The sequence below is a fragment of the Populus trichocarpa genome, chromosome 18 (genome assembly GCF_000002775.5).
Source record: "Populus trichocarpa isolate Nisqually-1 chromosome 18, P.trichocarpa_v4.1, whole genome shotgun sequence".
Taxonomy (NCBI): Eukaryota; Viridiplantae; Streptophyta; class Magnoliopsida; order Malpighiales; family Salicaceae; genus Populus; species Populus trichocarpa.
This window is the reverse complement of record NC_037302.2, coordinates 9402846-9415248: the sequence shown is the minus strand read 5'-3', so window position 1 is coordinate 9415248 and position 12403 is coordinate 9402846. Positions and strand designations below refer to the sequence as shown.

The following is a 12403-nucleotide window of genomic DNA, read 5'->3' as shown; positions in this document are numbered from 1 at the left end:
TATTTTGGTTGCTTGGAAATCTGTTTGCCTGCCTAAGGCAGAAGGAGGTCTTGGATTGTTCGATATCAAAACTCGCAACAGAAGTTTTCTTGCAAAGCAGCTTTGGAATATCCATCTCAAATATGATTATGTCCGGATACATTGGGTGCACCATTTCCACCTGCGCAATGGAACTATTTGGACTACTTCTGCCCACCATTCTTCCTCTCCCCTGTGGAAGTCTATTATCTTCATTAAAGACTAAACCATCTAGCACTGTGGAAGTCAATCTGGGAGTATTGCATTGATGAGTGGCTGGAATTCTGGAATGGATAAATTTTTGTCACATGCTTATAACTTCTTTCAACCATCTGGCTCGCCAGTCTCATGGGAAAGAGTTGTATAGGAAAAGTGGTATCTGCCAAAGCACTGCTTCATTTTATGGCTGGCAGTTTAAAGGAAGCTTCGAACTCGAGATAGGTTGTCTTTTCTTCTTAGTGATCCCCTTTGTGTGTTCTGCCAGTATGAGGAGGAGTTGTATGACCATTTGTTTTTTGCATGTGAATGGACATCCTGCTTGTGGGGAAAGATTAAGTCCTGGCTGCGGATTGGCAGGAACATGACAACTTTGTATAGTGCTCTGCATGGTCTGAGGTTTAGGAAAAGCAACCTTGAAGCTCGGATGCGAAGTGTTTCCTTGGGCATCGTGTCTTCCTTATATGGGAAGAAAGGAACAAGTGGATATTTGAAGGAAAGTGCTTAGGAGTTGATAGAGTCTTCAGGAGATTTCAAATCTTATTCTACACAATATTCCACTTCCATGTCGCTGACCACTCCCGACTGGATGTTGGTTGAGTTTATTTTGCTTTTGTTGTTGGGGTTGCAGGCCTCCTATTAATGGACCTTATGTGTTTCAGTAGTCGTTGGTGGTTCTCTTATGTTTCAGCTGCAAATTGCGTCAGCTGTTGGATTTTCTTTTGGTTGGTATTCTTTTTGGTTGGTTATCTTTGGCACCTGCTGGATCCTGGGTTCTTTAGCTAACCGATGTGATACTTTTGGTTCTCTCTCAAGGTAGTTGTCTCCCTGTATTTTTGATGAATGGGAGCATGTTCCCTTTTGCTTCTGATTTTGTATATGTGTATATATGACTTGCCAGAGCCTGTTTCATTTTGATCTATTATATTCTTACATTTGATCAAAAAAAAAAAAAAGAATTTACTTCTCATCCACACGTTTCATTGCAATACATAGCTTATGCATTCAAGCCGAAACCTGAAAGCTTTTCTAAAAGTGACCAAGACCTGATCTTCTCTCATCGGCTTGTATCTGGAGCATGCCAAGGGAGCTAAGAATTGCATGTGGCAACTAACATGTTGGGCAACTGATGAATAAATCAATTGGAGAAAGTTCCAAGTTCTCAATTATATTATAAATTTGGGGATGTTACGTTAACTCTCCATGAAGAGTGGTTGAAAACCCTAGCAAATGTCTCACAAATCAGAGACTTTAATTGTTAAAGGAAAGCAAATATGTTACAAGACAGAGAATAAAGGGGAGTGGAAAGGAAAAACAAATCCCACTAATTGATTCAACGAGATTATAAGATGTCCATGTAATTAGTTTTTATCATATGATCTACTTACTCGAAATAGCATATCTGTAGTAGCACATAATTACTGTATATATTACTGCTTCACGTTTTCAGAAATATATAATACAATATACATAATTCTCAACTTCTTATGGTATCAGAGCAAAACCCTTGGTAACCTTAGCACACTTCTGCCACTATAACAAATACAGCCTCCTCAAATATACAGCCCTCTCATAATAATCACAAATCTCCCACAAACACCATGACAAAAACAAGCATGAAGACATACAAGTATTCCATGGAGTTATCAGACCCATATGCCATACATCACACATATCATACTGGACTTATCCTTGCTTCCAATCCACTTGATGGAAACAATTATAGGCAATAGAGTTGTGCCATATGCATGGGTCTCAGTGCAAAGAACAAAATTGGGTTCATTGATGAAACCATTATAGCTTCATCACCCCTGAATGAAAACTATGCGTCTTGGAAAAGATTCAATGATATGGCAACACTATGGATCGTGAATTCAATCCACTTAGACATTTCCAATAGCATCATGTACACAGAATTTGCTAATGCGATTTGGAACGATCTCAAAGAAAGGTTTTCACATAGCAGCGCTCAAGGATCTATCAGATTCGACAAGAAATAATTGAAAACCGTCAAGGGCAACTCTCGGTTTCCTCTTATTATACCAAGATGAAAGCCATGTGAGATGAGTTAGCATCATGTCATGATCCACTTGTTTGCACTTATGCAGGTTTAAAGGGGCTCACTGAATGGGAAGAGAAAGAAAGAGTTATACAGTTCTTAATAGGATTGAATGAATCTTACTCCACAATACAAGGCTCGATCCTGATGACGAAACCGCTCCTTGACACACGACAAGTTCATGGTCTCATTCTCCAACATAAACAGTAGATGGATATGGCAAGTCGTCGAGATATAGGGATGAATTCCCATGCAATGCAGGTAAGGCGAAACCCAACATTGCAGTCATTCAACAAACAGAGTATCAACACATCTTCACGTAAACTACTCAAATGCAATTATTGCGATGGAGATGGACACTTGGTAGACCATTGCTATTACATTATTAGGTTTCCAGAAGGACACAGATGGCATGGAAATAATGTAAAACCGAGAAATAAGATATCAATGGCCAATAATGTTAAGGTTGTTCACTCTGCTACAAGGGTTGTTCACACTGCTACAAATTCCAAGCCTAACACTTCAGTTCCAAATGGCCCTACGTTCACTACCGAGGAGTATAATCAGATCATAGCCATACTCCGCAATGGTAATGGATAGCCACCTATAAATACAACAAGTATCTCGCCAAAATGCAATATAGCATAAACAGGTTCACATTCGACTCTCTGTTGGATTATTAACACTGGAGCAACTCATCATATATCGCATTCATCACCAACGCCCAATGTTATTGATACTCAGCATGAATCTATTGGTTTACTAAATGGGGGACAAACAAAAATAAGACACATTGGTTCTATAAAATTATCACATGAATTATCTCTCGATAAAGTTCTTTATGTACCAACATTTCATGTCAATTTATTGTTTGTCAGTAAATTAACAAGAACTTTACATTGTATAGTAACATTCTATTTGAATTTTTATATTGTGCAGGACATGGACACGAGGAGGATGATTGGTCTGGGCAAACATTTTGATGGCCTCTACTACCTTACACCAAGACAAAACCATCATCTCGCCAACCACATTCACTATACCAATAACCTATGGCATCGACGTCTAGGGCACCCATCATCTACACCTTTACTTTCATTAGCAAAAAATAATGCTAAAATCATGTTTGATTCCACACACATTTGTGACGTTTGTCCTTTAGCAAAACAAACTCGTTTACCTTTTGGTCATAGTGAAATAAAAACTTCTGCACCTTTTGACTTAATTCATTGTGATATTTGGTGACCTCACAGGCATCCAACACATTTTGGGGCACAATACTTTCTTACTATTAGACGATTATACTTGTTTTACTTGGGTGCATTTTATGAAATTCAAATCCGACACACAATCAATTTTGAAATCTTTTTTCTCTTGGGTCAAAACACAATTTCAAAACGACATTAAGATTCTTCGTGCAGATAATGGTAGTGAATTTCTTTCCATGCACTCTTATTTAGACTCATGTGGGACTTCTTTTCAACATTCTTGTCCTTACACACCACAACAAAACAGGGTTGTTGAACTTAAACATAGGCACCTTTTAAATATTGGTCGTGCTCTTCAATTTCAAGTCAATTTACCTTTGAAATTTTAGGGGGAAAGTATCTAAACTACCTATTATCTCATAAATTGCCTTCCCACATCATTACTCTCTCATAAATCACCATACGAGCTTTTGCACAACACATTGCCAACCTATACGCACTTACGTGTTTTTGGATGTCTTAGTTATGTTACCAACCTCACACTCACTAATAAGTTTGATGTTCGTGCACGTCGTTGTATTTTTCTTGGTTATCCCATTGGCCAAAAGGGTTATAAGTTGTATGATCTAACCACACATAAATTTTTCACCTCACGAAATGTCATCTTCCATGAGCATATTTTTCCTTACACCTCCCGCACACCTGACAGTCAACCTGTAATGCAACTTATTTATCCATCTCCCGTTCCTACTCTAGATCCACTTTTCATAAAAATTCACCCATCACACAACACCAATCCTTCTGATCTCATTCCCAAACCCATCCTTACAGTCATCGCAGTCACACCAACAACTACAATAACTGACACCACACCCGAAACTACCTTTCCTTCTACCATCACTGCAACCCCACCAGAAACTGTTATTACTGTCAGATCCCCTCATCAAGACACGTAATGCTAATCCATCCATCCCACCAAACCACCAGCTCACTTCAAAGATTACGTGGCACTCAACTTTGCTCCCATCCACGACAACATCCTCATAGTCCATGTTCAGCACACGACATCCACTTCATCAGTATGTTTCCTATTCATGTTTGTCCCCTAAATATTGATGTTTTCTTATTCATATCTCCCACTTGGTAGAGCCTACTACTTATGAACAGGCTTGTCAAAACCCTTACTATATCACTGTCATGCAAGCCGAACTCAAAGCTCTCCCAAACAACAATACCTGGAGTTTTGTCCCTCTTCTACCTAGACAACGACCTATCAGTTGCAAATAGGTGTTCAAGCTTAAGTATCAATCTGATGGGACTCTTGAACATTACAAAGCAGGTCTCGTCACAAAAGGTTTCACCCAGCATGAAGGCATTGACTATAAAGAAACCTTCGCACCAGTAGCCAAACTCATTATTGTTCGATGCCTCTTGGTTGTGGTTGTTGTTTGCAACTAGTCTTTACATCAAATGGATGTTCAAAATGCTTTTCTTCATGGCAAACTCCAAAAGGAAGTTTATATGTTGCCTCCTCCGAGTTGTCATCGACAAGGGAAGAACATTGTTTGTCGACTCCATAAATCTTTACATGGCTTAAGCAGGCATCCAGAAACTGGTTTGGAGAATTTTCTTCAGCAATACAGACCATCGGTTTCTATCAATCCAAGACAGACTACTCTTTATTCACTCAAGCTAAGGGGACTTCACTCACTATTGTGTTGTTATATATTAATGACATGGTGATCACATGCAACAATGAAGTAGAAATTAAGAACTTGAAAGTTTTTCTCAGCAACAAATTTTCATACCCCTGAAATATTTTCTTAGAGTTAAGGTCGCACGGTCACAAGCTGGAATCACCATTTGCCAACGAAAATATACACTGGACATATTGGAGGAGGCTGGATTACTTGGTGTTAAACCTACAAAGATTCCAATAGAGGTAAATTTGGTGTTAACACCTGCAAGTAGCAGCCCACTACATGAGCCTGCAAGATATAGATGCTTAGTTGAAAATTAATTTACTTAACCATCACAAGACCAAAAATCGCATACACTGTCAACACATTAAGCCAGTTCATGCAAGATCCACAACGACACCATCTTCATGCAGTATATCGACTTCTTTGATATCTAAAAGGCGCTCCTGGACAAGGTTTGATGTTTGCTTCCCACAATGAGTTACATTTAATCAGTTACTGTGATGCAGATTAGGCGTGGTGTCTCACAACACGTCGATCAGTAACTGGTTATTGTATCTTTCTTGAAAAATCAATGGTGCCATGGAAAAGCAAGAAGCAGATTACAGTTGCTCGCTCATCCGCAAAGGCAAAATATCGGTCTATGGCTACAGCTACTTGTGAGTTAAGTTGGTTGTGATTTTTATTGAAAGATTTATGTGTTAAACATCCCCAACCAGCAAGATTATTCTGTGATAATCAAGCTGCTCTGCACATAGCTGCAAATCCTGTGTATCATGAACGTACGAAACATATTAAGATTGATTGTCATATTGTTCGCGAAAAAATTCAAAGGGGAGAAATCAAGACCTCATATGTCATAATAGGAGAGCAAGTAGCAGACTTATTTACTAAGCCACTGCGTGCATCTATTTTCCATACACATCTGAGCAAGTTGGGCACTATTGATATACATACTCCAACTTGAAGAGGAGTGTTAAAGGAAAGCTAATCTATTACAAGACAATAAATTGAGGGGAGTCGTAAAGGAAAACAAATCTCGCTAATTGATTCAACGAGATTATAGGATGTCAATGTAATTAGTTTTTATAATATGATCTGCTTGCTTGAAATAGTAGATATGCAGTAACACATAATCCCTGTATATATTACTGCTTCATGTTTTCACAAATATATAATATAATATACATAATTTTCAACTTCTTAGTAATGTTGATGATGATGATGTGTTCGGCGCATTGTTTTGCATGTGGCATGAGTGGAATAGCTTGTGTGAATCTTGTAGCTGAAAGAGTAGAGTAGATAGAGAATGCATGTTGTCTTGTAGAAATCCCTATCTGAAGATATATAGATATATACCTTGTTATTATGTTGTGAAATGAGAAGGAATTCCTTGCCCGTCTAGTCTCATAAGCGATGAGGTTGCTCAATCCTGGTATTGTCAGCCGATTCAATTACTTCTTTAGGCATATTCCTCAAAAAACTAGGAGATATAAATGGCTTCAAATAGTCCTTCTTAACCATACAAGTTTTTGCCATCCAAAGATAGGTTAATTATCCTCTTGTTTAGCACCTTTCTCCTGAGTTTGCCACATTTTTTACAAGTGTCAGGATATTCATTTCCAGGTATGACTTCCACCTCAAAATCATTTTTTTCTATTATTCTCAGGAAGCAGAAGAGGGATTGAAAATTAAAAAAGAAAAAAAAAGGCTATATTCTCAACCTCAACCTCAGTTTCCGTTTTTTGTTCGTTTTCGTTAGTTGATTATAGGACCTCAACTTCCTTTCCTAACCGTTTTTATCGTTATTTTCCCCTTGGTGAGTAAAACAAGAAAAAAGAAAGAATGGAGTCAACAGGAGGAGAGGAAGAAGAAAGAAAGCTATGTAAGTCATACCAACAGAAAAGGAAAAGAAAAGAAATTACCTCCGCCTGCATGTTGAACACCGAGCTGGGCGCTGTCTTGGCCGTGATGCGGCGGCCGCAACAAGAACCGTCCTTTTATACTTCAGATAGTCAAAGCGATACCAATATTCTTAATTCCTTGAAATCTCTGCGTTCCTTAATCTTCAATCCTCAACAAGAATGGCAAACCATAGATCCCTCCATTTATATCTCCCCATTTCTCGATGTGGTACAAGGTGAAAACATTCCCGCAGCCGCCACAATTGTTGCACTTTCGGCCATTTTGAAGATTCTCAGGCTCGAAATTTTCAACGAGAAGACCCCTGGAGCTAGAGATGCAATAACTTGTATTGTGACTGGGGTTTCCACTTGTCGCCTTGAAACTACAAACCAAGCATGTGAAGAAGCTGTGATGCTGAGAATTCTACAGGTTTTGACAGCAGTCATGAGACACAGCGCTTCAATTTTGCTTTCGAATCATGCTGTTTGTACCCTGGTAAATACATGTTTCCAAGTTGTTCAACAATCAGCGAACAGGAGTGATTTGCTTCAACGCAGTGCAAGATATGCAATGCATGAAGTTTTACAGGTTATATTTTCGAGGTTGTTAGAAATTGAGGTAAAACCCGAGCAATGCGAGTCTGATACGGAGGATGTTGACGATGGCACCGATTCAGATTCTGGTTATGGAGTTCGCTGTGCTGTTGACATCTTTCACTTCTTATGCTCATTGCTTAACGTGGTTCAGGTTGTGGAGACAGAAGGGTCTACATCTCATGCAGCTGATGAGGATGTTCAGCTTTTCTCCTTGGTTTTGATAAATTCTTGCATAGAGTTGGGTGGACCTGAAATTGGGAAGCACCCCAAACTCTTGAGGATGATTCAGGATGACCTGTTTCACCATTTGATCCATTATGGAACTCGATCAGCCCCCCTTCTATTCTCCATGATCTGCAGTATTGTTTTGAATATTTATCACTTTCTTAAAAGGTGAGATTTGTATTTCTGTAGTTATTGATTATTTATTTGATCCAAAACTTTTTTTTTCTGAGTTACGTCTGTGTTTAATTCTGCAGGTTCATTCGTCTTCAACTAGAAGCCTTTTTCAGATTTGTAATACTGAGAGTAGCTTCTACAGGATCTTCAGTTCACCTCCAAGAAGTTGCAGTTGAAGCAATTATAAATTTCTTGAGGCAATCATCATTTATAATGGAAGTGTACGTCAACTATGACTGCCATCCTACCTGCCTAAGTGTATTCGAGGAGATTGGAAAGTTGCTATGCAAGCTCGCATTTCCAGGGGCTGTCCCTTTGACCACCATACAAGTCCAAGCCTTTGAAGGTCTAGTGATCATAATGCACACCATCGCGGAGAACATTGATAATCAAGGTGATTCATGTCCTTTTGGACCATATCCAGTTGAAATTACCGAGTATAGACCCTTTTGGGAAGAGAAGTCCAAAGACGATTTAGATTTGGAGACTTGGGTAGAAGACTCAAGAATAAGGAGAACACAGAAAAAGAAACTGTTGATTGCTAGGGACCATTTTAATCGAGACGAGAAGAAAGGTTTGGAGTACTTGAAACTTTGCCAATTAGTCTCAGATCCAGCAGATCCAAAAGACATTGCTATGTTCTTTCGCTACACACCAGAACTAGACAAGAACATGATGGGCGATTATCTTGGTGATCCTGATGAGTTTCATCTTCGAGTTCTTCGAGAATTCGCAGAAACCTTCAGATTTTCAGGCGTGATTCTTGACACAGCACTCCGTACCTATCTCGCAGCCTTTCGGTTACCAGGGGAATCCCAAAAGATTCAGCGGATCCTTGAAGCATTCTCGGATAGATTTTATGACCAACAATCCTCAGATATATTTGCTAGCAAGGATGCAGTCTTCATCCTTTGTTACTCCCTCATAATGCTCAATACTGATCAACATAATCCACAAGTTAAGAAAAAGATGACCGAGGAGGAATTTATCCGGAACAATAGAGCAATCAATGGGGGGCAGGATCTTCCCAGAGAGTACCTTTCTGAGCTCTTCCAATCAATCGCAACCAATCCAATCGCAGTTTTTGGTCAATCTGGTTTGCTAGTGGAGATGAACCCAGGCAGGTGGATGGAGCTGATGAACCAATCCAAAGTTATGCAGCTCTACATCCAATGTGATTTTGATCGTCAGCTGGGAAGAGATATGTTTGCTTGCGTTGCTGGTCCATCAATTGCAGCTCTTTCTGCATTCTTTGAGCATTCTGATGAAGATGAGATGTTCCATGAATGCATTGAAGGATTGATGTCAGTAGCTAGGATAGCTCAGTATGGCCTAGAAGATACACTTGACGAGCTCATTGCCTCGTTTTCCAAATTCACTACATTGCTAAACCCTTATGCCTCTGCAGAAGAAACATTGTTCGCTTTTAGCAATGACATGAAACCAAAAATGGCTACTCTTGCCATTTTCACCATTGCAAACAGCTTTGGAGATTCAATTCGAGCGGGCTGGAGGAATATTGTGGACTGCTTGTTGAAACTCAAAAGGCTTAAGCTAATTCCTGAGTCTGCGATTGATTTTGATAATGCTGCCTCAGCAAACTTAAGTACTGAATCAGGTGTCATCTCTCCCTCCCACGATCCTAAATTTGGCGACAATCAGACTCCTAACGCTATTAGTCGGTTCTCACAATTTCTATCAGTAGAGAGCATGGAAGATTCATTATCTCTCGGAATGAGTGAATTTGAGCGAAACCTCAAGGTTATCAAACAGTGCCGAATTGGGAGCATCTTCAGCAATAGTTCAACTTTACCTGAAGACACTGTGCTGAATCTTGGGCGTTCTTTGATCTTTGCAGCGGCTGGGAAAGGTCAAAAGTTCAGCACCCCAGTTGAAGAGGAAGAGACAGTTGGGTTCTGTTGGGATTTGGTAACTGTCATTGCTTTGGCCAACATTCACAGATTCCAGACATTTTGGCCTTCATTCCATGATTATTTGCTAGTAGTTGCTCAGTTTCCTCTTTTCTCCCCTATCCCATTTGCTGAAAAGGGCATTTTATGTCTTTTCAAGGTATGTCTCAAGCTTCTTTCTTCATCCAGAGCTGATAAAATCTCAGAGGAGTTGATTTTCAAATCCATAAATTTGATGTGGAAGCTCGATAAAGAAATTCTTGACACATGTTGTGAGTCCATAACAAATACAATAAGCAAGATTCTTATTGGATATCCGGAAAATTTACAAACTCATCTTGGCTGGAAATCAGCACTCCATATGTTATCTGTTTCAGGCCGACACTTGGAAACCTACGAGCAAGGTGTTGAGACTTTGATCACCTTGATGTCTGACACTGGACATGTTTCACGTATAAATTACGCTTATTGTATTGATTGTGCATTTGGATTTGTTGCACTCAAGAACAGTCCGCTAGAGAAGAACCTGAAGATACTAGACCTTCTATCAGATTCAGTGAATTTACTTATCCATTGGTACAGAAATTACTCTGATCCGGGAAGTAATCATAGCATGGTAAGCAATGCAAGCAATTCCTCGGTTGAGGACATCATAAAAGGTTCTGGCAACTATACCATGAATCTATTTATCAAACTCGGTGAAGCATTTAGAAAAACCAGCTTAGCACGACGAGAAGAGATGAGAAACCATGCAATTGCGTCGCTTCAGAAAAGTTTTACTTTGGCCGAGGAGCTTGACTTCTCACCAGTCAACTGCATCAATTGTTTTAACCTGGTTATTTTTGCAATGGTAGACGACTTACTCGAAAAGATGGTGGAATATTCAAGGCGTGAGAACGCAGAGAGGGAGATGAGAGGTATGGAAGGAACTCTAAAACTCGCAATGGAGCTCCTTACAGATGTTTACATGCTGTTCCTTAAGCAGATAGCAGCCAGCCCTGGGTTTAGGACTTTCTGGCTGGGAGTTTTGAGAAGAATGGATACATGTATGAAGGCGGATTTGGGAGTCTGGGGCGAGACAAAATTGCAACAAATAGTACCAAGTTTATTGAGAAGGATGATCACGAAAATGAAAGAAGAAGAAATTTTAGTGCAAAAGGAGGGTGATGATCTCTGGGATATCACCGACATTCAAATACAGTGGATTGCTCCTTCACTCAAGGAGGAGCTGTTCCCTGACGAAATATAGATGAGGACTTCCGATCCATCCATCCATCCACAGCAGAAATACAGTGAGGCAATTATTTTCGTGTAAAGAAACTTCACTTGTGGTTGCAATACATTTGTTTTGAAAAAGATTAGTATTTTTTGCGGTGCCGTTTGACAATTACTATATTTGCAAGTGGATAAATATTTAAAGCTTAGCAGAGAAGACAAGGTAATCATTACACTAATGTTTTCGCCTTAACTACCCTCAAGGAACTATCATTTCTTCCTTGATCTCTTTATGAACATCTAGGCTAGGGAGGGGGGCATGAATTTAGCAGGCAGGCAGGCAACCATCTCCCAGCTTAGGTATGTGGCCATTAGAGAGCCAACACCTAATAACATTTGCTGTTTTGCAAACTGAAGTAAGAAAAGCATAAATGGATGCATAAACAACTCATGGGATTACTTTAAAAATGTTTTGCCTTTCGGTGACAATCATCATCGGCACCATCCATGATGACACTGTTAAGAACAACCAAAATCAGTGCCTTGCAACTTGCAAGTGCCCCATCTTGAATCCCTTGTAATTGAATCAAAGGCATCATCAAGGCTATTTACCTCTACCTAATCATTGGAGGACTTACCAAATATCTCCAAGGAGCAGGAACCCCTTTCTTGGAAACAATAAAATCCCCTCTTCTATAATGATAAATTAGCATTGAAGCAACCAGAACTTTGGCTGATGACAACCAACCTTTCACATGCCTCTTGAACAGATTTAGATGCCTGCAGCCATTGTCGGACCTGAACACAATGCCCAGAAGGACAGCACAAGTCCTTAACTGTCTGATAAACACACTCCGTATTTTCAAAGAATCCATTAGAGTTATGCTTCTCTATCCAACCCATTTCCATTCAATCTCTAGTTTTCTCTTCTCTCCACTCCGTGTATTTTAAATCATTAGTTGAGGCCAATAATATGATGGCCGGGAGAAAACAGACAGCTCTAGTTATGGCTTTGTTGACTTATATGGGACTTGAGACTAGTTGACTGTCTGTTTGAGTTTTCTCCTTTGACCAACCGGTTTCATTTAGTCAGCCCTCGTGAAATACAAGAATTTATGGTGAGGAAGGGCATCAATTTTTGGGAAGGACCCATGGTGGTTTCTTGGTACTCCATGGT

The 12403-nt window shown here is 39.6% G+C and overlaps 1 protein-coding gene across 1 annotated transcript; it reads left to right on the top strand.

The window, feature by feature from the left end:
• Window positions 1–6934: 6934 nt before the first annotated feature.
• Window positions 6935–11459, top strand: LOC7458753 (ARF guanine-nucleotide exchange factor GNL2). The gene is made up of 2 exons (XM_002324940.4): window positions 6935–8095; window positions 8182–11459. Exons 1-2 carry the CDS (start codon window positions 7047–7049, stop codon window positions 11258–11260), a joined length of 4128 nt encoding a protein of 1375 aa, XP_002324976.1. The 5' UTR covers window positions 6935–7046; the 3' UTR covers window positions 11261–11459.
• The last annotated feature ends 944 nt before the right edge of the window (window positions 11460–12403 follow it).

Excerpts from the sequence above, each read along its gene's own strand:
- LOC7458753 (XM_002324940.4), top strand. The coding sequence starts at position 7,047 with ATGGAGTCAACAGGAGGAGAGGAAGAAGAAAGAAAGCTATGTAAGTCA. Across the intron at positions 8,096-8,181 it reads ATTTATCACTTTCTTAAAAG|GTTCATTCGTCTTCAACTAG; the intron begins GTGAGATTTGTA and ends TTAATTCTGCAG.